Source organism: Trichosurus vulpecula, chromosome 1 (assembly GCF_011100635.1).
Source record: "Trichosurus vulpecula isolate mTriVul1 chromosome 1, mTriVul1.pri, whole genome shotgun sequence".
Lineage (NCBI taxonomy): Eukaryota > Metazoa > Chordata > Mammalia > Diprotodontia > Phalangeridae > Trichosurus > Trichosurus vulpecula.
Window position 1 is genome coordinate 263,571,056 of NC_050573.1, and position 26,045 is coordinate 263,597,100.

Genomic DNA, 26,045 nt, shown 5'->3' on the forward strand with positions numbered 1-26,045 from the left:
TAATTTTCATAATTGATGATCAAATAATCTCAGATAAAATTCACTCTTTCTTATATGCAAACTTGCAAGTCTGCCCACTTTGACTGGGAGTGCTCCTAGTTTCTCAAACTTGATTGCTTTAGAAATTTGTAGCATGCTATCAACAGTTTCTCTCAAAATTGATAAGATCTTATGACCTTACTTGAATAGAAAGTCTAAAGAAACCTAACAGATAAGGACAACTTAAGAAGTCTTTGCTACTTGTTCCCCCAAACCGTAAATGATTATTATTGCCAACTTGAAAGCAAAATAAATCCAATTAAATATTTAAATTTTCAAACATTGTGACCACATTCTTTAACAGCTGAACTCACAATCTAACAGCATCCAGATCAAAAGAAAAGTTACTTTTGTATTAATTGTAACACTCTAAGGGTATCATGTTTCAAGTTTTTAGAACTTATTATATGATGGATTCCACAAAATAACAATACAAGAAAAATTAGAAGCCTAACAATAACATAAGCAAAATTATTCATTTTAAAAACACAACAGAAAATTTTTTCCAGTCAGATAATATCAATTCATTTGAATGCATTTCTGAATTCTCTTATACCATTGTCAATTTGGCATTCTAAAGCAACCACATTCAAAAAGCAGTATAAAGTAATTACACTTAATATAATATTAGCTAGCATTTATTTGTCACTTACCAGGTGCCAGGCAGTGTGCTTGGAACTCTACAATTTATCTCATTGGATCCTCATATCAATCTTGGTTGGTAGGTACTATTATTATCCCATTTTACAGATAAGGAAAATGAGGCAAACTGACATAAAGTGACTTAGGTGTCCACAGATAATAAATGTCTGGGATTGAATTTAAATTCAGGTTTTCCTGATCCATGCAGTTTCCAAGCATATTGCCTTAATGACAAATATCATATTTTGCATTAAGTACTGATTTAGCACCATTATCCCTATAGGTGACAATAGGCAAATCACAATGTCCAGACTTATGTGAAAACCAGGTTCATTACAAGAGAAATTAACATGCATGTGGAACCCAAAGAATTCACAGTCCTTACAGAAGTTTGCATATTTATGACAGTACAACAAAAGGAGAAGAAAATTGGAAGGGGCATGTCACTGGAGGGGAAAGGTACAGTAACCAGTAACCCCTCCCAAAGAGAAGGAGCAAGACCATGGCAAAAGCCGCATTTTTTCCCTTGGGAATTCTAGGGCTGTGGAGATAGAAGGGTCTACTTATCTGCAAAGGTCCCCAGTTGCACAAGCATTTTCCCCAGCCTGGCAAAGACTGGTTGGCATCTGTCTTGCCTCTCAAGGACACACAGGGAATCCAGTTTCAAAGAAGAAATTATGTCAGGTGACAGCAGAAGGGGGAGGGCTTCATCTGGGACACATTCAGGGACTCCTACATACTCTGTTTCCAGTGTTTCTGGAAAATATGGCAACTCAAAAAGACAAGTTTCCAGGACCCTTTAATAGCCCTTAACGTCAGAGAACACATCTCACTGATAATGAGACCACATTGATTTCAGGACAAACTTCAGCCGAATCAAATCTGGATTTACGGTCACTAATGGTAATATTCAAAATCTGAAATTTTCCAAAGAGCCATAAACTATTAAGAACTTTAAATTTTAGAGTCCACTTCTTTCAGTTAGCTTACTTTCAAAGATTCATGGTGGCAGTCTCACATTTCCATCCCCCTCTTTTTGGAATGCATGAGACTCTAAGGATTGGAGTAAACCCTTCTAATAATTCTTGTCTGTGAGGTTCCTTGGCACTTTCTATTCAGGTAAGGTCATAAGATCTTATCAATTCTGAGAGAAGCTGGGGAATGACATGTTAAAGTTCTAATTCTAATAATTTCATGCTGCAAATTTATTTCTATGTTTTCCATTTGGTAAATGTTTTATAACTTGATAGAATGTTGTCTATCTAAAATTGATAACAGGTACTTCTCTAAAAAGTTTCTCAAATCCTCCTTATGTCAGTGAAATACAAAAACAGCTATGCAGAACTCTTTCTAAAATTCCAAACCCTTGACTTTCAACCCTCTATTCACACTGTCAGTGCAGACTCTAACTTTTGTAAGAAATGGGAGGAGGAGTTTTGTTTCCACAGAACTAAAGGTGTACTTCCCCCCTCCCCCATCCCAGCTTTAGCAGAAACCAGGCCTCAAGGTCAGTCAGGTGAGAGGTCAGAGGCTTGTATGCATGCTCATGCTTTTTAAGAAGGCAGTCAGGGGAATTAGAGAGGCCAAACAGCTTGAACCAGTTCAAGCTTGTCTGGGATCTGGTCTTGGTCAAGAGTCCAGGCCTACTGATTTGCATAATTTTCATATGTTAGAGAGGGAAAGTAGGGGAAGTAAAAGAATGTAGTTTAATCCTAAACTAAGACAAGGAAAATCCAATTAACTTCACTTTTGCTTCTGTATCCTTATTATCCTACCTATATAAACTGTATAACCTAGGAAAACTATGTAAAAAATAAAGATTGTAAACTAACCATAACTCTAGCAGGAGTGGAGGGAATGGTTACCCCTGCTCCTGCAGCTGTATCAGTGTATGTTCCAGTGAGGACTACACCCACTCTCTTGAGGGTAATAAAATGTGTGTGTGTGTGTGTGTGTGTGTGTGTATGTATGTATGTATGTGTGTGTGTATTTTTCCTTTTCTTATCTGTCTTTCTCTGCTCCATCCTAGCCAGGATTATGATGGCAGACAGAAAGAAAGAATCTTAGTTTTCCTCCTTATCTTCCACTGAAAGTATAATCAAAAAGTCAGTGTGATTAATAACCTGCTTAATATTACAGATAGCTGGAAGAGATTTTTGAGACTTCATTAGTCTTTTCCATCTTTCTCAGCTCACTTTCTGTACTGTCTCACTGTAGTTTGTTTGTTTGTTTTTTTTTTAATGTTCCCCATCAAAGTTCTGTAAGATAAAAAAAGACAATGTGCTAAAGAACTTCTGAAGTGGAAGGACCATCAAACCCACTTCACTGTCTGTCAAATACAAATTTCCTTCACTAAACTAAAGGTCATACTAAGTGAATGAGTCCAGACCCTCTAGGTCCTCAAGTGCAACCCTCTGAATGAATCCGAACTTCACAGAACAAATCCCCTTAATAAAAGGATTCATTGTGTAAAATTTGAACTCGGTCAAAAGGCCGTACATACCCAAGGACCTAGAAGGCCATAAATTCCTCAACCCTGGTAGATCTAATGCCAGTAGCGGTGGATATCCAGCTTAGATTGGTCTAAGCCCATTTGTATAACACCAGACATATGGTACACAGAAACAAGTCAGACCAGACATAGACATGATTTCAGAGTTGCCCTGCAGTTGGGATAGCAGACTCATTGCCCTGACAGGATAGTAGTTTCATAGGCTACGAGAAATCTTATCTTTAATCTTGCTCTAGGTCTCCCTGTTCAAGGGGTCATATGGTTTGGCTGAGTCCCTCCTCTCTTGCTTTCCACTGAAGCTCAGTCAAATTGGCCAAGTGAGTACGACTCTCTTTGGGAGCCTCGACATAGACCTGGTCTTCAACTAAGAAATCTAAATGAAGCCCAGGAAGCCCTAACAGTGGTTAACCTAACAGATTAAGACAGCTATCACAATAATGCCATGCTCAAGCCAGCCTTGTGTCTGCTGCTACCAGTTGTAGTGCTAGAATTAGTGGCTAGTTTATGCCTGAAAAATAATAAAGGTATGATAACAAATTCATGCACAGTGCAAGGGCAGAAAATTCTTCAAACAAGAGACCAACTCGCAATACCCCTAGAGAATTTGAAGAAACTGAAATCAAACACAAAACAGATAAACAAGGAATACTTGCTAGTCAAATAAAAAAAAAAAGTACAAAAGTACTTTCTAAATCTAGCCCAAACCTCTTCCCCAGCTGATGAGACTGAGGGTATAGTCATTCCTATATCAAAAAGCATTGGCCAATTCTGACCCTCCAGCGGAATATCAACTGCTCAAACAAAACCTAATAGAAATAAATTCTACTCACCCAGTTTCTGATTCCCATCACTACAGCAGATGATTTACAAGTCAGTATAGTGCAGCATGGTCCTGGTTAGTGACTCTGATGTGATATGGTGGCTTCATCCACCTTGAATCCCACTGCCATCAACTGTGGGTGATGCAGAAATAAGGAGACCTCAAAGTATCAAGCTTGTCTTGAGACTTACATAGTGCAATGACAAGGGAGTCCACCTCCCCAAGCAGAGACTCTCAGAAGGAACAAAAAGACAATGCTTATATATACTTAAACCACAAGGGAGGGAGGAAGGCTTCAGGCTAAAGAGATTGTGGGAGGGGTGGTTGCCCAAGCTACTGATTATGTACCTTTAGGTAACCTTAAGGACCAAGCTGATAACTGAAATCAGGGAACCTTTGAAGTATCCCTGAACAGATGTTATCACCCTGGCTGTTCTTATGCAGTGGTCTTTGGGGTGGGGAGCATGGCAAGAAGAGCCTTTAATTGGTCAGCTAATGCTTAACACAAAATGAAACGAGAAGTGCTCAATTAACCAAGAAGAGGGGGAGTTATGTTCAGTTTTTGATCCACATTCTCCAGTGCAGCAGTTCAATAACTGGTTGCTAAACCTGTTAGTAGATAGTAGTAGAACCACTGAGTGGAAAGGAATATGACTAAGAATAGAGACTGAGTGCAGTGTAATGGAATGAATGCCAGTCTTGGTGTTGAATCTTTCACCTGATACTAATTGTATTGCCATGGTATAGTCTCTTAACTTCTCTATATTTATTTACTTATCTGTAGAATGAGCCTAATAGTGGCTATGGAACCTGCATCATTTATTATCATTCTTTCAGGACTTTTTATCTTTTTGTTGTTATCTTAGGATAAAATGAAGTGTTGTTTCTGAAGTACATTGAAAACCTTAAAGTGGTATATAAATGACAGCTACAGTTTTATTCTGTGACCCTGAAAAAACAAAAACAGTATGCCTTCAAGACCATTGACTTTTCATCAGTATATGCAATATAAAGTCCTTAACACAATTTCATTGATGTTTTTTCAATGTGTCAGCATGAAAATTCCCATAAAGCATATCCAATGAGATTTTGGCGTGGACTAGGCCAGGATTTAGGATAAAAGATTATTTTAAAACAAAATACGTGATCTGATATGATTTTTTTTCACCATCCACCCTGTTAAGGTGAAACAATAATGACATATGAGGTGGAAGAGCATTCAGCTTTTGTTAGAAGTCCTTAAAAAAAAGTCTGAGTGATGACATTATGCCAGGTGCAATTCATACCATTAATCTGTCTGCCACAAAGGAACAGAAAAGCTAATTCATTTTGTTTGGGTTATTGGAAGGCTTTGAGATAAATATTCTATACAGAAAACTAGAGCTTTTTGTTTCTCTTAACATGGCTATAAATGGAAAAACCTTGGCCCCATATGGTGATAAAATAAGAAGTTACTCATCACTTTATGCATCTTATTTGCAGGACTATAAAATAAAATATGTATTCCTTCCAAAACACAGGGAATTCAGTTGGAATTCCATGAGAATTTATATTAAAGAAGAAAATGGTGAATCTTTTAATGTTTCAATCTTAATTAAGTTTACCAATTATGGCTTGCAAATTTTCTCATCGCCACCAGTCATCCTTGTCAATTAGTATTGTTTATGTGTTGCATGCATTTTTATAGTGTCTTCTTTCCAAAGTACTTCCATATTTTTCTTATCATGTTGTGTCATTGAAATTTTGGAATTGGTTCTAAGATTTTAACGTTATAGGTAACTACCAATAAATAAAGTTCTTCTACTAATGCAGGTTAATACAATCTCTACAATTAAGACAGTTGACAGAACAATTTCTAGCAAATGATTATGGGATCAAAAGCATAAAAGAACCTAGAAATCACACATAAAATCATACACAGGTTCTCGGAGTTTAAAGGGACCTCAGAAGTAAGTGAAATAAACATTTATTTGAAAGAAAATTTCCTCTACAACATGTCTTACAGTGTAAACCAGCTAGCATTTGAAGAACTCCAGTGAGCCCAACAAAAATGAATACAAACCAAAAACAAACAAACCCTATAACCTAGTGAACCAGCCAATTCCATCACTACCCAACTCTAATTATTAGGAAATTCATCCTCACATCAAGGGTAAATTTGTCTTTTCGCTATCAGCCATTGGTACCTGTCTCCCCTCTAGAGCCAACCAGAACAAGCCTAAACTTTACTTCACATGACAATCCTTTAAATGTTGGGAAATAATTTCATATTCACCCTTACTTAACTCTTCTCCACACTAAAAATGTCCATTGCATTTAAAAAAATCTTCTTCAAACCATGATCTCCAAGTGCACCCTTACTTAACTCTTCTCCACACTAAAAATGTCCATTGCATTTAAAAAAATCCTCTTCAAACTATGATCTCCAAGTGCCCTCATCCTTCTGGCCTCTCACCTCTGGATTGTCTCCATCTGATCAACGTGATCTCTAAAGTGTGGTTGGAGTAAGGAACAGAATACTCTGCACGTGGTTTTAAGGAGACAAAATACAATGGGACAATCTGTTGATTTAATATTTGAAATAGAAGTCTGAGGTACAAAGCTTCTGAGCATAGTGATTTATTTGCAAGGGTAGCCTTTGCAATCAAATCAATTCTGCTGACTTCTCAGTGGTCAGAGACAAAGGCATGATTTGCAGAGCTTATTTTTATAATGGATAAAGAGTTATTACAAATTACAGCAATCTTAGGAAACTTGTTTTGAACATAATTCAGTTGGATAAGACAGATCATCTGAGTAGTTTTCTCCCCACCACCTCCACCCACCCAAGGGGTTTCCTAACACAATTTGGCATTATGGCTAACATTTGGAATGTAGGTGTGTCTGGGTGTAATAGGGCATTTCTAGGGTGGGACAACTATTAAATCTGTTGTTCTATTGGATTTGAGCCCAGGTCAATCAACTTTTCTATAGAATAGAGATTACCTTAGAAATTTTGCCCTGCAGCTGTAACATTTGCAATTAGAAGTGTTATTTCTTAAGGGACTTGTAGATTGACTAACAAAGGGGATCTTACTTTAGGGAGTTCAAGATAAAGAGAACTTATCCAGGAAGACTGCAAGAGGAACTGAATCTTTAGAAAAAGTCTTATAATATCTAACTTAATCTTACGATTGCTTTCTTCCTGCAAAGATACGTGTATACTCTAAATTATCTATCAATAAATGATACCTACTAATAGAGCCTTATCAATCAATTAATTCCTTCATATCACCCCCATCTGGATGATATCTATATTAAGAAGGTCAAGTGACAGTAGATAAGAGTACTGGGCCTGGAGTCAGGAAGACCTGAGTTCAAATGTGGCTTTAGATACTTAAGTAGCTTTGTGATTCTGGGTAAGTAAATTCACTTCTGAGTCTCAGTATCCTCATCTGTAAAATGGAAATAACAATAATACCCATCTTGCACTATGTCATAAGAATCAAATAAGTTAACATATGTAAAGCACTTTGCAAACATTATGGTGCTATATAAAAGCTAGCTATGATGATGATGCCAATAATTTAATTAGCTCTGTGACTGATTCATGTCTCTTTTGATTCTTAGGGTTAGGATTCATATTGAGGTTTCAGTCCCCTAATACTTTCAAATTGTTTTCACATAAACTGCTATCAATTGATGCTTCCACTATCTTGATTATAAGCAGTTAATTTTTGAAGTCATGTATTAGAATTTTATATTTGAAGAAATGTTTTGGACTCATTTCATTTTATGAGATTCAGATTAGCCTCAAAAATTCCTTTTTTTAATACTTGCTCTCAGCTAACATTTCAAATATTATGCTCAGAATTATACTCAACGCTGTATTTTAAAGGATTTTATTTGTGTTAATTACAAAAGAACCTCAAAAATCCAAGTAATCATTTTAATGACATTTAAAATGTAGGAAAATGGTGAGTTCCTCAATTGTACAGATTGTGATAATGAACAGAATTTACACTTGTAAGACATTCAGCAGCTATGGGGGAAAATATTCTATTGCTAATCTTATCCCCAAAAGTTGGTGACAAGCAAAAAATAAGAACTCAATGTCAACAGTTCACTGATCAAAGTCAGACTTGACCCACTTAAAACTCATGATGACTTGAATCTTAACTAAGTATTCTTTGTGCTTTGATAGGCACTGATTGATGGAAATGCACTCTGAATTTTTCAAGAATAAGTGTGGTGCTGGAGAAATCAGTTATTGCTAAGGAGACCCCTGCCCCACAGCCCCTGAAAAAAATCCCTTTTTGCATAAGAAAGAATGGACTCAGACCTTTTGGCATTTAGCAAATGTCCCTGGGGCTCCATGACTCCTCCAAGGAATGTCAATAGATAAGATTATCCCACTTAAGGATGACCTGTCAGAATCTTTGATCTGTCAGGACCTTTGTTCCTGTTCCCCCAGACCACCCTGTGACCTGGCCCATAAATTTCAAGAGATAATTAACCACTGCACCCTGTTTTTTCTGTATAAATATGACTCTTCACCCCAACTCCTGCCCATTCTGATTTGGATTGAACCCCAAATGGCCGCCGGCTAATAAATTCTCCATTTAAAACTTATACTCTGTGGCTTGTCTAGCTCGCTCTTGGTATAAGTATACCATGGGGAAATGACTTAACTGCTGAGATATAGCGGAAAAAATATCTTGATACTATTTAAAGTAATGGAGTGGTATTTTGCAAATATCATACATGTGCCATTAGTTTGCCACAGGTAGAAGGAGAAAAAAAATGTTCCCTAAGTGAATTGCAATATGACTAAAGTTTATTAAAATATAATGGAAATAAATTACCTCAAGTTCTATTCATTTGCATATAAAATCTAGTATTTACACTGAGAATTTAATTAAAAGCTAGGAAAATAAGTCAATTTGCCTGGCCCTAAAAGAAGTCATTTTTGAGTAACTCAAAAGGGAGAAAAAGTGGAATTTGTAGTACCTAGCTGTTTTTTTTTTTTTTTTTACAAAATTAAATTGAATTTACAAAACAAAATTTTATGAATCTTTTTCATGTCTTGTTGCTATAGCTAGCATTTCTAATAAAATATTGAATAATAGTGGTGAAAATAAACATTCCTGTTCACCTCAGATATTCTTAGGAAGGCTTCAAGTTTTTCCCCTTTTCAGCTAATGCTTCCTCTTGGTTTTAGATACATACTACTCATCATTGTTTTTCATATGAAAGGGTATTGTATTTTTTTTTCAAAAGCTTTTTCTGCATCTATGGGAATAATCATATGATTTTTGTTGTTTTTTTCTGTTTTTGTTTTTGATGTAGTCAATTATGCTGATAATTGCCCTAACATTGAACCATCCTTGCATTCCTGGTATAAATCCCACCTGGTCATGGTATATGATCTTTGTGATATATTGCTGCCATCTTCTTGCTGGTATTTTATTTAAAACTTTTGTATTGATATTAATGGAACTGATTTACAGTTTTCTTTCTTTATTTATGCTTTCCAAAGTTTAGATACCAAAAACATATTTGCATCATAAAAGGATTTTGGTAGAACTCCTTTACATATTTTTTTAAAATAGTTTTTTATAGTATTTCAGGCAGCTAGGTGGTATAGAGGTTAGAGTACAGGGCCTAGAGTCGGGAAAATTCATCCCCCTGAAGTCATATCTGGCCTCAGACACTTAGCTATGACACCCTGTCACTAAATCTTATTTGCGTCAGTTTCCTCATCTGTAAAATGAGCTGGAGAAGGAAATGGCAAACTACTCTAGGATCTATGCCAAGAAAAACCTTAATGGGTTCATGAAGAGTCAGACATGACTGAAATAACTGAACAAAGCAGTATTGAAATTATTTTTTTCTTTAAATATTTGATAAAATGCACTTGTAAATACATCTGGTCCTGGTGATTTTTTTTCTAGGGAGCTCATTTATGGTTAGTTCAATTTCTTTTTTGAAGACAGGGTAATTTAAGTATTCTTCTTCCTCTTTTATGAATTTGGGCAGTTTATATTTTTTTATATTGATCCATTACTCTTAGAATGTCAGTTTGACATATAATAAGGCAAAATAACTCCTCCTAATAACTGCTTTAATTTCATCTTCATTTATGGTTTTTCATCCTTTTTATTTTTAATACTGGTAATTTGTTTTTCTTCTTTCTGGATAGAATAATGATCTGTACCTTTTTTTTTCCCATGAAACCAGCTCCTAGTTTTAGTAATTATTTCAATTTAAAAAAAATGTATTTATTTTCAGTTTTCAACATTCACTTCCACAAGATTTTGAATTCCAAATTTTCTCCTTATTTCTCCCCTATCCCCATCCCAGGACAGCATGCAGTCTGATTACCCCTTCCTCCAAACAACCATCCCTTCTCTTACCCCCCGCCTCCATCCCCTTCCCTTTTATTTTCCTGTATGGAGAGATAGATTTCTATACCTCACTGCCTGTATATCTTATTCACCAGTTGCATGTAAAAACAATGTTTAACATTCGTTTTTAAAACTGAGTTCCACAGTCTCTCCCTTCCTCCCTCCTCACCCACCCTCTTTGAGAAAGTAAGCAATTGGATGTAGGTTATACATGTGTCATCGTGCAAAACACTTCCATAACAGTCACATTGTGAAAGATTAACTATATTACCCCCTATCCTGTCCCACCCCTGATTTGTTCTATTCTCACCTTTGACCTGTCCCTCCACAAAAGTGTTTGCTTCTGATTACAACTTCCCCCAATTTGCTGTCCCTTCTATTCGCCCCCTCCCCTTATCCAGTTCCCCCCACTTTCCTTCAGGGTAAGATAGATTTTCATACCCAATTGAGGGTGTATGTTATTGCCTCTTTAACCCAAATCCCATGACAGTAAGGTTCACTTATTCCCTCTCCCCACCCCTCTCTTCCCCTCCATTGTAAAAGCTCTTTCTCACCTCTTTTATGTCAGATGATTTACTATATTCTACCTCTCCCTTTCTTTTCTCCCAGTATATTCCTCTCAACATTTAATTTTATTTTTTAAGTATTATCCCTTTATATTCAGTTCACCCCATGCCCTCTGTCTGTATATATATGTATGCACACACACACATATATATATGTATATACAAATATACATATACCTACACACATACACATACACACGCACACTATATATATATATGTGTGTGTGTGTGTGTGTGTGTATGTATGTATGTGTGTGTATTCCCTCTAACTACCCTAATACTGAGAAAGGTCTCATGAGTTACAAATATCATCTTTCTATGTAGGAATGTAAACAGTTCAATTCTAATAAGTCCCTTATGCCTTCTCTTTCCTGTTTACCTTTTCATGTTTCCCTTGATTCCTGTATTTGAAAGTCAAATTTTCTGTTCAGCCAGCTCTGGTCTTTTCAATGAGAATGCTTGGAAGCCCTCTATTTCATTGAATGTCCTTTTTTTATTCCCTGAAGTATTATACACAGTTTTGCTGGTAGGTGATTCTTGGTTTTAATCCTACCTCCTTGGACTTCTGGAATATCATATTCCAAGCCCTCTCTAGTGTAAAAGCTGCTAAATCTTGTGTTATTCTGATTGTGTTTCCACAATACTTGAATTGTTTCCTTCTGGCTGCTTGTAATATTTTCTCCTTGACCTAGGAACTCTGGAATTTGGCTACAATATTCCTAGGTGAGAGACCTTTCCCACTGACTTTTGAAGCTGTCTTTGGCATTTGTTGGTTGAGAAGTCTGGAAACTGCCTCAGGTGCTAGTGATTCAGTGACCTGAGGCCTGCTCCAGCCTGTCTGTGCTGCACTGCACTCTCAGACCTGTGTGATAGACACTTCCTGTTGGCCTTCCAGATTGTCTTCGGCTGGAAATCTGTTTCATTCTGTCATTTAGTGGCTTCTGCTGCTCTAGAGTTTGTTTAGAGTCATTTTTACAGGTATTTTGAGGGATTTGGGGGAAGGACTCAAGCAGGCCTCTGCTTCTAATCTTGGATCTGCCCCCCTCAATATTTTTTTTTTAATTTATAATTTTGTCAATCTCTCCTTTGATTTTTCATTATTTCCAATTGGGGTCTTTAACTTATTCTTTTGCTACTTTTATTAGTTGTATTCCTATTTCATCAATACACTCTTTCTCTCTTTTATTGTTATATACATTTAAAGATATAACATTTCACCTGAGTACTGCTTTGATTACTTTTGATTACAAATTTTGGTATCTTGTCTTCTTGTTGTCATTCATTTTAATGAAATTAATGGTAGTTTGCAGGATTTGTTCTTTATTCACTCATTCACTTTATTATTTATTCACTCATTCTTTAAAATTAGATTATCTTTACAATTAATTTTAATTGATGCTTCCATGGCACTTAATTGAATGTAATTTTATTGCATTATGATCTAAATAGGGTGAATTTAATATATCTGATTTTCTGTATTGGTTTAAGATGTTTTTGTGCCCTAATACAATTTTTTGTGAAGGTGCCATGTATAGCTGTGAAAAAGGTATACTTCTTTCTATTCCCATTCATTCCCTCCTACCCCAGTGTTCTATCACATGAAACTGTTTTTAAAGATTCTGTTCATGTCCTTAGCTTTTATCTTATTTATGTTATCATTAGATTTATCTAGCTCTTAGAGGAGAATAGTGAGATTCCCCTGCTAGTACAGTTTTACTGTCTATTTTCTATTTTAATTGATTTAGCATTTTCTTTAATAATTTAGATACTATGTTATTTGGTGCATATACATTTCATTTTGATATTACTCCAAGTTCTATGATACCTTTTAGCAAGATATACTTTCCCTGTTTCTTCTTTTAATTAGGTCTATTTTTGCTTTTGCTTTATTTGACATCATGATTGCTACCCCACTTTTATAATTCAGCTGAAGCATAATAGATTGTACTCCAGCTCCTTATTTTAAGACTTTGTGTGCCTCTCTGTTTCAAGTGTGTTTCTTATATCAACATATTGTTGAATCCTGGTTTCTAATCTATTCTATCTGCTTCTATTTTGTGGGTGAGTTCATCCAATTTACATGCAGAATTATCATTACTAACTGTCTGATTCTCTCCATCTTATTTTCTTTTGTTTGTCCTTCTCTCTCTTTTTTTTTATCCTGTCCCTCCTCTAAGTCTGTTTTGGTTCTGACCATGCCTTCCTTTATCACCCTCTTTCTTTTATCCCCTTTCCTTCCTACTTTCCTGTTAGGTAAAATAGATTTCTGTACCCAATTGAGTGCAATATAAATTTGTCTTCTTCTTACCACGAGAGTAAGGTTTAAGCCGGGGTAGGGAACCTGCAGCCTCAAGGCCACATATGGCCCTCTAAGTCCTCAAGTGTGGCCTTTTGACTGAATCCCCATCATTGGATTTGTTCTGTGAAATTTGGATTCAGTCAAAGGCCTGCACTTGAGGACCTAGAGGGCCACATGTGGCCTCAAGGCTGCAGGTTCCCTACCCCTGGTTTAAGCATTCCCCCATCTCTAATCATTGCCCTGCTCCACTATAAAAGCTCTTCTTTGCACACATGAGTTAATTTTCCCCATACTTCCTCTCATTTCTTCCTTCTCCCAGGTTATCCCTTGGTCTCAACCATCCATTTTTTTATGTTATTCCAAAATACTTGACATACTCCCATATCTTCTGTCTATGTACAATTCTTCCAACTGTCCTAATAATGATGATTTTATTAGAAGTTACATATATCATCTTCCCATATAGGAATATCAACAGTTTAACCTGATTTAGTGCATTATGATTTTTGTGTCATGTTTACTTTCTTTATGCTTCTCTTGAGTTTCATATTTGAAAGTCACAATTTTTATTCAAGTCTGATCTTCTTGTCAAGAATACTTCAAAGTCTTCTATTTCATTAAATGTCTATTTTTTCCCCTTGAAGGATTATAAACAGTTTTGCTGGGTAGGTTATTCTTGGTTGTAATCCTAGCTCTTTTGCCTTCTGGACTATCAAAATACAAATTATCTATTCATTTCAGGTAGTAGTTGCTAAATCTTATGTGATCTTGACTGTGGTTCTATTATATTTGAATAGTTTCTTTATGGCTGCAGGAAATATTTTCTCTTTGACCCAGGAGCTCTGAAATTGAACTATAATATTCCTGGGAGTTTTCAGGTAGTGATTGGTAGACTCTTTCAATTTATATTTTACTTTCTGGTACTGGGATATGTGGGTAGTTTTCCTTAATAATTTTTTTTAATATGATGTCTAGACTCCTTCTTTGATCATGGCTTTCAGATCATACAATAATTCTTAAATTGTCTCTCCTAGATCCATTTTACAGGTCAGTTATTTTTCCAATAAAATATTTCATATTTTCTTCTGTTTTTTTCATTTTTTTGTTTTTTAAAAAATTTCTTGATGCCTCACAGAGTCATTAATGTTCATTTGCTCACTTCTTATTTTTAAAATGTGATTATCTTCAGTGAGCTTTTATTTCCATTTCCTGTTTTCCATTTGACCAATTCTTTTTTTAAGGTGTTCTCTTTTCAGTATTTTTTTCTGCCTCTTTTTCCTAGCTGTTAATTGTCTTTTCCTAATTTTCTTGCTTTGCTCTCATTTATTTACCTAATTTTTCCTCTATCACTCATATTTGATTTTGGAACATCATTTCTTAGCTACTTCAGGAATTCTTGTTGTGCTTATGTCCAATTCACTTTTTTTTTTCCTTTGAGCTTTGCTTATAGCATTGTCTCCTTATAAGTTTGTATATTGATTTTCCTTGTCATGTTAGTAGCTTTTCATGGTCTTTTTTTATTGTTTGCTCATTTTTTCAGCCTATTTCTGAACTTTGAAATTTATATTTAAATTGTATCTGTTCTCATCATGGGGGAAGAGCACTGTCCCAAACTTCAGGCTGTTTCACACTGCTGTTTTCAAAGCTATTTCAGGAGAATTGGAATTTTTCAGTGTTTCCATGGTGGTGTGATATGGGCAGAGGTGTGGTCACTGCTCTCCTGGTCTGCACTCCAGTTCTTACACAGGAAGAGACCTTGATCCCCTGAAGCTGCAAACGTTATTGTTCCTTAGGCATCCTTTGCCCTTACTGTAGCAAGTGCTCCTCTCTTCCTTGGAAATGCTACTTGGAAGTGGGTATGTGCAATGGAATTGCCAAATAGCACCCTGTCCTATGTTCAGTGCTTAAAGAGGGATCCCCTGTACTCTAATGCTGACCAGTTGTCCAGTCTGCTTATCATCTCTGGGTAGAGGTCTACAGAATCAGTTGCTGCTGTTGTTGTCTCCACCTCCAAGGCTCACAGCTGGTGTTTTCACCACATTTGCTCTGGGCCAGACCCTTCTCCAGTGTCAAAGACCTCTCTTTGTCTTTGGCTGGAAAAATGTCTCACCCCAACTTTTTGTTGGCTCTACCACTCTAGAATTTGATTTAAGGCATTATTTTAAAGTTGTTTGGAAGGGAATGTTGGGAGACATTAGATTTAGTGTTTCCTCTATCCTAACATCTTGGTTCTACTCCCCATGAAAAATATTTTGTAAACTTTTAAATTTCTATATAATTATCAGTTCTATATAAATAGCTATATAAATATTTTTTAAAAATATATACCTCTGCATGAATTAAAATTCTATATAAATATTTATATCTATATTGTTATCTGTATTTTTAAGACACAAAGGCATATCTTGGAATCAGGATGAACTGGATTTAAGTCCTGGATAATGGCTGCATTATACTGGATGAAATAGTTTATAATAATAATAGTAATATCTGACATTTTATGATGCTTACTATGTGCTAGGCACTCTACTAAATGCCTTACAAATATCACATTTTATTCTCACAACAACTCTGGGAGGGAGGTGCTATTATTATCCTTATTTTACAGTTGAAGAAACTGAGGCAAAGAGATGTTAAGTGACTTGCCAAGGGTCACACAGATATAAATATCCAAGGCCAAATTTGAACTAAGGTCTTTCTGTCACTAGGCCTACCTCTCTATGTACTCATTGTCTCTAGACTACATTCTGAGATTATAAATGGTAAAGCACACTCCTGTTTACATTGGGAGACAGAAGCTTTCTAAGCTTCAATTTATATAGAGAACTCTCTATATAAATGAAAGAAAAAAAAAACTGTTCCAGAAAAAAAAGAATCAAACCAAGAAACCCTCCAACAATTCTTAGTTTTATTTTGCCATGACAGGATACCTGGTAAATCCAGTATACAAGAAAGAAGTTTAAAAAATTTTTCCAAGGTTGTTTTAAGATCTATTGTTATAGGTATCATTAAAAATATTCAAGAACTAGAATTTTATCTCAAATTTATTTGGCAAATTCAGTTCCCCTAATTCAGTGTTTCAGGGATATGTGATTCCTTTGCATATAGCCATCCTTTCTACCTATGTGGATAGTGACTTTGGCCTTTTCAGTGTATCTTCATAAGGTATCAAAAAAAATCTTCAGTTAATCAAGAAGCATTGATTAAATAAGTGCCTATGATGTTGCAAGAATTGTACTAGGTATCAGAATATAAATTTTGTTTTTGTTGTTCAGTCATTTTCAATCACATATAACTCTTTATGACTCCATTTCAGGATTTCTTGGCAAAAGATACTGAAGGGATTTGACATTTCCTTCTCCAGCTCATTTTACAGATGAGGAAACCAAAGCAAACGTAGTTAAATGATTTACCCAGGGTCACACAATCATTAAATGTCTGAGATCAGATCTGAACTCAGGTCTTCCTGACTCTAGGCAAGGCACTCCATCTACTGGGCCACCTGCTGCCCTGGGATTAGAGATACAAAGAATGAAAAGAAAATATTATTCTCAAAGAGCTTTGATTTAATGAAGGAGAAGACAAGTTCACTTAGAATTATATACAGACATACCATCTAAACCTGGGCCATAGGGAAATATTTCTAGCTTAATATAGGACTTCCCAGAGTTTGTTCTCAAGAGGCACCAAAATAGTACTTTAGCTTTACTGGATTTAGTATTGGCTGTATTATTGTGTAGATTGCTTAACAATTTTAATTCCACCATTCTTCTTCTGAGCTGCCACTCCTATTATAAGTCTAAATTACCTTTCTCTGTCATTCATTCTTTCTTTCCTGTTTCTTTATTTCTTTTTCTGTTATATTGGTTTACTATTTTTGGTTCTGGCTTCTTTTGTCCTCCATTTCCTATAATATTTTCTCCTCCTTTGATCATCATGGGACTAAGACCTAGAGATCAAAGATCTAAGAAATGACTTAATAATAATCTTTAATCATATGAAAATCATATGACCAGGATTCTTTTTTTATTTGGCAATTTGGTGAAACCTATGGTAAAACCTTTTCAGCATGGTTGTTGTTTTTTTTTTTTTAAACACAAAATTAAATACTTAGAATTATAAAAGAATCCATTTCTATGGAAATACATTCATCAAAATATTGTTTAAAAAGAAGGTCAGGGACCCTGGGTTACAGATCCTGGATATAGGGAATATTTGTGATTTGTTAACAAACACCAGTAATAAAGAAATTAATTTAAGATTTAGATTTAAAAAATCTTAGCTATTAAAATATTCATTGTGAGAGTTTCATAGTAATATTGAATTTTCTCATAGTTTCAGTCATATATTACTAATTCTTATTTTCATGTCACAAATATCATGCTGATATAGATTTGAGAATTATTTGATAAAATTAATCATTTTTCATTGTTTCATAAAATGATGAGGAACAAATTGCTACCTACAGCTACATTCCTACCAGTGTATAACAGACATTCTAATCCTTTAGAGAAACATTTTTTTCTTTAGATTGAGAGATGTTTGTGATATAGAATTTCAAAAAGTATACAGTAATACATTTGTTCATTACTACCCATTTGGAAAGGTTTGTGAGCTTCTGAATTCTTTTCAGGATACATTATCATGCTCTTCATGGCCAACCTCACCAGGTCTGAGATGGGAAAAGAGATGGTGTGACCTTCGATTAATCCCCTTACTTCACTCCCGTTTCTCCCAGTACCTCCCTGGATCTGATTTGTGTCGGTGAGTGGCTCCATATTAATTTTCTATTGACAAGAAAATATGCTTATAAACCTGTTGCCTCTGTGTGTGTGTGTGTGTGTGTGTGTGTGTGTGTGTAAGTGTAGTGAATGTTTACATGCTGATCTTACCTAACTTCACTATCGTGATAGAATATGGAAACTATTTTGAAAAATTTTCTGATTATTTTTAAAGCTAGCCTTAAATATAAGGATTAACCACAATCTGAACTCCAAAGAGTTATCAGGCAATTGTGCAGACCTGAGAGCATAGTTTGTTGTTGTTGTCATTTATTTGTTTTTAAATGGATGGGGAGACACTTTTTTTTTAAATGACCATATTATCTATATCTGCACAGGATCTCAAAGACCATTTAGTACCAGCCACTCCTTTTACTGATGAATAAGCTTAGTCCTAGGGAGGTTAAATGACTTGACCAAAGTCACATAGGTAGTAAATATCAGAGGCAAGATTTGAACCCATTTGAATCCACTGCACCACACTCACTAGGGATTCTCTGGAATTACTCAATCTCTATGGAGGGAGGCTGTGCCTTATTAAGGGGAAGCTAGGGGGCTCAGTGGACAGAATGTCCAGTCTGGAGTCAGGAAGACCTGAGTCAAAATGCAGCTTCAGCTGCATGACCCTGGACAAGTTATGTAATCCTTTTTGCCTCACTTTTCTCAAATGTAAAATGAAGTGAAGAAGGAAATGACAAAACCCCTCCAGTGTCCTTGCCAAGAAAACCCCAAATGGGTCACAAAAACTTGGACATGACTTAAAAAGCATATTGTTTTTGAAAAGGACTTCAGTTTGTAAGAAATCTTTCTGGCCCTACATTTACTTGGCTCTGATGTAGATATTTTTCTTCAGTAAAGAGAAAACTCCTTCCTCCTTCTTTTTGTGAAAGGAAAAATAATTCTGGTGTGAAAAGGATATTCAAACATATTGATTATAAGTTATAAAAAATTTAGCAGAAAAAGATAGCAACAAACAAAAAATATTGAATAAGTAAAGTCAGGGATTTTTTGTTGTTGTTGTTGAGTTGTTTTCAGTCATGTCCAACCCTTTGTGACTCTATTTTGGGTTTTCTTGGCAAAGATGATAGAGTGGTTATTTATGTCCTTCTCCACCTCATTTTATAGGTGAGGAACTCAGGCAAATAGTGTTAAATGACTTGCCCAGGGTCACACAATTACTAAGTGTCTGGTCTAGGTTTGAACTCAGGGAAATGAGTCTTTTTGACTATAGGAGAGAACTCTATCCACTGTGGTACCTAGCTACCCCCAAAATTAGGGAAGTTAATGCCAACTTCATGTCCAGTTCTATAAATATCTTCTCTTTCTATTGATAACTCTACAAACATCATTGAAAATTATCTAGAAATTAATCAAAATTTATCAAAATCCTCCACCCTATGAATAAATAATTTGAATGTTGAGAACACTAAACTATATAGAGCTAGGTAGAATCTTATTTTTAAATTTCATGATATTATATATGATTGATTATTATACTACATTTAGATGCAACTAGATGGTACAGTGAATAAAATGCTGGGCCTGGGACCAGGAGCACCTGAATTCAAATCTGGCTTCAGGTGCTTAACTATCTGAGTGACCTTAGACAAATAACTTAACATATGTTTGCCTCAGTTTCCTTGACTGTAAAATGGACATAATAGTAACACTAACATCCAAAGGTTGTTGTGTGGATCAGATGAGATAATAATTGTAAGGCACTTAGCATAGTGCCTGTCATAAAGAAGGTGATATGTAAATAGTAGCTATTACTTATTATTACTACATTTTTGAAGATTTGTTCATATAAATATCAGTAAGGACACAATGATTTTTTTAGAATCATGCCATTTCATCTGCATATGCTAATTACCAGTGTAGAAAACCTCCTCACAGAAGCTCATTCGAAGCTGCTTAGGGAACTCCAGACTGCATGAGTTTCCTGGGGCACTGGAAGTTTAAGTGACTTGCCAAAGGTCACACAGCTAAGGGAATTAGAAGGCGGACCTTAATTCCAGCTCTTTCTGACTTTAAGGCAAGACATCTAGCTTCTACATAATACTTACTCACATGCTATATTAACATACACAGAAGCAAATCTAATTTTTAAAATAAGGCCAGAATGTTGATAACCAACTTATATGCTCCATATGTTTTCAAGAATAAATCTCCCTCCACAAGGATTAAATTAAATTCAGGAAGTTTTAACTGCAATTGTACTCATAGAAAGGTGTTTATCTATAAAAGTCTGTGTAAACAGATGGAGACTTTTGTTTCTATAGCTAGCTCTTCATTCATGTAAATGCTGGATAAAGCTGACTGAAGGATTTTTGTAATGGCAAACATAACCCTAGATAGCCCTTCAGTGGATAATGGATTCCCATCTTGACCTTCCGCCCTCTTCCCAACCCCCTCCCAAACCAAAAAGAGCTGACCTCTGAAAATTTATGGAGTGCATTTTGATTTGAATTATGCCAATAATGATTTAATAACCAGTTCTCAAACCATAATGTTTAGTTAGTGTCTAAAGGTTGGGCTAAACTTACTAAATGGCAACATTATGTTTCTAGATCAGTACTGTATGGCTCTGCCTCAAAGGGGGAACAGAGCCTACAAACTGTAGGCCAGTCCACTTATTAGAAAATGACTACAATTTGGAGTTCAATTATTGAAAATTGTTGTGAAATTCAACAGTCTTTAAGAGTAATTCTTTTTGCCAGAAGCATAAGCAAGAATCCTTAGGGATTTGAAAGCAATATTTAAAAAAAAAAAGAATGGGGAATAAAAATATAAAGGCAAAATTACACTTTCCATTACACTTTAATTTTGTAGCTGTTTTCTAGTAAATATATTTCTTTTTAAGCCAAGAATCATAAAACAGTTTGAGTGTTCTCAAGAGGACAGCAAATTTTGTTAGAGTTTAATGCCCCTTTCCACTAAATAAATAGGTAATGGAAGATATTGATTTCAGAAAGAGTCCCATAAACTAAAAGGAAACTAAGTAGATTAACTATCCCTGCTTACTTCATGTACAATAATTCTGTCTTTTTAAAATTAAATGCAAACATCTATCTTTTTTCCCTCTTGTGACACTTGTCTCTGAAGAGTAAACACAAATCTTTGAAAATTATAAGCCAGATAGTACTTCACAATGTGGGAGAATTGCATGCCCAGTCAACACTACCTTGAGCGTAGCATAGGAGATAGCAGTGATGTGGGAAATGACCATTGTACTTTTGTTATACTTGAGGAGGTTTAAACACAAGGCTATGTGACTTACCTACCTTGCCTAATTATGTGGTAGAAAATGTGGTAAAAGAATTCACTTTCAGGAATCTTAACCCATCTAGTCATGTGAAAAAGCCATATGGACCAGACACCACAAATAAGTCAAGAAATATTTGAAATAATTCATTTAGCATATGCAAAAGGATTTACCCCTAAGTATAGAAAGTTAATTCAAAGAATGAGAAAAAATGATAAAGAGTCCAACATGATTTTTAAGAGTTATAAATTTACTTGGAAATTATTTATATCTAGGAAATCATGCATATATATTTGTAAATATATAGTTTAATAGTGCAAAGGTTGATCTAAATGAATATTATTTTAATCAGATATTACTACCTAATAATATAAGTCATTTTGCACAGATTTATTTGTTTTGCAAAAGGCTAAAATTTGTAAAAAATATGCTTTCTTTTATATTACATGATGCCTAATTCTACTAACCCAGAATTTGATAACATTTTATCTGAGGGACCTCTATGAAAATCTGGATCCTTATGGACCCTTTCTCAAAATAATTTTTTTAAATGCATAAAATAAAATGCATAGGATTATAAGGAAAACTAAGTCTTTGGGGAAAAATTATTAGATTTTTTTATGTTCATCAACTCCAGGTTAAGAATCCCATATCTTAGCAGAGGGGTGAGAAATGCCCATATTACTATGCATCAATTAGTTCTACAGGGCATCCCTAAAGTCTGGACACGTAGGAAATCTCACTAACATCTCATTAATCATTTCACCCAAGACTCTGTGTTGTTCAGCCTCTTCTTTTTCTAGGGTATGCTACAGGAAAAGGTGTACTCAATGAAAATCACAGATGCAACACACTTGATTGGATGCATAAACACATAAAGAGTCAATGTGCTAAAATTGATGGCAACGTGGAGTTATTACATCGAGTTCACATGAATCTTGCAAAGCGCATCAACCTTTGCATCAAAAATGATGGGAATCATACTGAAGATGTTATTTGTCAATATTCCAGTTATTTAAAATGTTGAAAATTTCATTTCTTGAAAATATGCATTTTTGCCTATGTGTCCAGACTTTAGGAACATCCTGTATATTTACACAAACTGATGAATTCACTTCTGAAGTTTGTTTTGAAATGTCTCACTCTGTTGATCATTGTTATTAAAACCAAGAAACTTGTGTAAAGTTATTGCTTCTTAGAGCCTCTTCTGGCTACACATAGGTTTGCCTTAACATATATTCGAAAGAACATTATATTAAAAAAGAATTTTTGTCTACTTCTCACTGAGGTAGGGTTTAATATGGTTTCATAAGGGGCACAGGTATACTTGATTTATAAAGGGAAAATCAGAAAACAGAAGTCTAGGAGATTAGAACCAGGACTCACGTGAAAACAAAATGGACTTTGGATAAGTGTGCAGTCTCAGATTCCAATGGTTTCACTGTGCTCCCAAGTTATAAGCTATGAATTGAACACAAAGAGGAAGAGAGTGGCAGAATGCCTAATGAAGCATTCTGTACCCACCATATGCTTTGTGGGTATTTTTATTTGTTTGTTTTGGGAAATGAAATAATATCTAATATCCATGGATCTACAGACACCAAAGCTTTTTCAGGGTGGAAGCCAAAAAGGATGTTTACTGAAAACTGAGAAATGTGTACAACTTTTATAGCATTTTGAACACTGAACGGCAGAAGTTTTCCATTGCTTTGTAATTGCTTGGAACTTAAACGTGGTTTGTTATGCAATCCAATATGCTGTGGCAAATGCACATAGTGGAACAGAGAGGCATGAAAGGCTTGGATAGTTTCCATTCATTTCAGTGTCTCTCACTTCTGTTGTGCCTAGCTTATGTCCAAACAATGCAAAAGCACAATGTAAAATGGAATCATTAAAGCTGTGGGGAGTAACTTGGAATTCTGCAACATTTTCATAAGCAATTTAGAAGAGGATCATTTCATTTTCTTAAATAATCAATGAAAGCCCATAAGGAGTACTTAGACACTGCTCATTTCATTCTAAGGAAAACTTTGCTCATTACTGAAAATCACAAACTTTGCATAGAGGACAGAATGTAGATTTTTATACCAGTAAGGGACCTAGGAGATCACCCTGTCTAACCTCTTCTTTTTACAGTTGGGCAAGTTGAGGTCCAGGAAGATTAAGCAGTTTATCCAAGATCAAGTAGTAAATAGAAGAACTACATCCTTATCTATAAAAGGAGAAGGTTAGAGGAGATGATCTCTAAGGTCACTTTCCAGATCAAAATATGGCACTTCTACGATTCTATTAGATTAGTGTAGTTGGGTCTCTCCCCATAATCATCATGTCAATGACCTCTTCTACTAAGTAGCTGACGAGACTAGAACCAACCAGTGGTTCCAAAAGTAGACAAAAATAATGGCATATCCTTTCTGTGTAAATTTGCATGATTAATTCTGTATTGATTAGAGTTATTTAAATTTTCTTGGGACTTCTGCTATGAATATAATTAACACTTCTCACCCCAGTGGTGCCAAATGTTTCTTTTTCCTTCAAGAACAGTTTCTACCATCTTGAAATTGTGTATTGCCTAGATTTACCTTTACTGTTCCATTATCAAACTTAGGCATTTATAAAACAGCTCAGTAATCAGATGTGAGTTCACAATGTGTGCATTACGTTGTTAGGAAGAAAATATTTTCAACAAGTCTTACTGAGATGAGTGTTTAGATAAATAACATTATTTTCTTATCTGATCTTATGATATATCTACAGGCAGAATGCATTTCAAGTAATTGCTGTGGATGGGGTTTGCAGTGGAATAATTCAGTGTCTCTCTGCTGAAGACTGCATTGACTGGCTACAAGCAATAGCAACAAATATTTCAAACCTCACAAAGCACAATGTAAGTATGAACTTAAATGATTTAGGGAATTCCCAATGAAATTGAATGAGAGCTATTATAAAATTCTCTTGGGTCTCAACCTAGACATAACTGTACATAAATATTGCTTGGAGCTTCCACAGAAAATCCAAGTCAAGTCTATCATTGGGGCTGTTTTGGATAACTTATTGAAAGGGTTATCATTTTACTATAGGCTATCTTAGCTGCTTTTATCAGGTTCAGAACAAAGTACTTTCTCCACAAGGTACCAGCACATGGCCAGCAAGAGTGCATTGGTTAGGCTCAATGTATCTACCCTTATGCTTACTGAGCTCATTAAATACAATTAAGTATATGCTTCTCAATTCGAGTACAGGCATATCTTCAAGATGTTGCAGATTTGGTTCCAGATCACTGCAATAAACTGAATATCACGGTAAAGCAAGTCACAATTTTTTTAGTTTCTCAGAGCACATAAAAATTATGTTTATACTATACTGTAGTCTATTAAGTGTTCAATAGTATTATGTCTATGCAACAATGTATGTACCTTAGTTAAAAATACATTATTGCTAAAAAATGTTAACCATTATCTCAACCTTCACCAAGTTGTAATCTCTTTGTTTGTGGAAGGTTTTTCCTTGATGTTAATTGCTGTTGATTGACCAGGTTGGTGGTTGCTGAGGTTGGTGTGTCTGTGGCAATTTCTTACAATAAAACAATGAAGTCTGCCACATTGCTTGACCCGTTCATGGAAAACGTCTCTGGAGCATGTGACGCTGTTTGATAGCATTTTACCCACATCAGAACTTCTTCCAAAATTGAAGTCAATCTTCTCGAACTCTGCTGTTGCTTTATTGACAAGGGTTATATAATATTCTTCAATATTGTTGTGGCTAGAGGAGAAGCAGAACATTTGTGGAATAGCTGGTTGGTCATATGTAACATTTCTCAATTAAGTTCACCCTCTTATATAGGTGTGGTTTGTGGAGGCCAAAAATAACTACAACAGTAACATCAAAGATCTCTGATAATAGGTTATATAAATGAGATAACAATAATGAAAATACTAAAAAGTAGAGACACCACCTTGCCTACCTAAAAAGGTCCATATACTTAAAGCTATGGTTTTTCTAGGAGCAATATATAGCCATGAAAGTTGAACTATAAGGAAAGCTGAGTGCCACAGAATTGATACTTTTGAATTGTGGTGCTGAAGACTTGTGTTCAATAGTATTATGTCTATGCAACAATGTATGTACCTTAATTAAAAATATATTATTGCTAAAAAATGTTAACCATTATCTCAACCTTCACCAAGTTGTAATCTTTTTGTTTGTAGAAGGTTTTTTCTTGATGTTAATTGCTGTTGATTGAGAGCAAAGAGGTCAAATCAGTCAATATTTAAAGAAAGTAATTCAGACTACTTATTGGATGGTCGATGATCAAATATTAAATCTGATACTCAAATGCTTTGGCCACATAATGCAAAGACAGGATGCATTGGAAAAGACCCTAATTTTGGGAAAGAATAAAGGCAAAAGGCAAAAGGAACAACAGAAGATGAGACAGATAGATAGCATCATGGAGGCATCAAACATGAAATTTGCACATACTTCAAGAGATAGTGGAGGATAGAAGGGCCTGGTGTGCTATAGTCCATAGAGTTATGAAGACTCAGATGCAGCTGAATGACTGAACAACAATAAAACAATGAAAAAGTTTGGAATATTGCAAGAATTACCAAAATGTGGCACAGAGACAAGATGTGAGCGTATACTATTGGAAAAATGGTGCCAATAGACTTCCTTCAAGCAGGGTTTCCAAAAACCTACAATTAAAAAAATACAGTATTTGCAAAGCATAATC

The 26,045-nt window shown here is 35.2% G+C and overlaps 1 protein-coding gene across 1 annotated transcript in view; it reads left to right on the top strand.

Moving 5' to 3' along the window:
* The window catches only part of LOC118836753 (gamma-1-syntrophin-like), a 197,704-nt gene extending 172,497 nt beyond the window's left edge, over window positions 1-25,207 (top strand). Inside the window, exons 10-13 of the mRNA XM_036743949.1 lie at window positions 17,898-18,028; window positions 24,068-24,197; window positions 24,553-24,612; window positions 25,154-25,207. Coding sequence (XP_036599844.1) covers window positions 17,898-18,028; window positions 24,068-24,197; window positions 24,553-24,612; window positions 25,154-25,207 — 375 coding nt within the window. The remainder of the gene's footprint in view (window positions 1-17,897; window positions 18,029-24,067; window positions 24,198-24,552; window positions 24,613-25,153) is intronic.
* The last annotated feature ends 838 nt before the right edge of the window (window positions 25,208-26,045 follow it).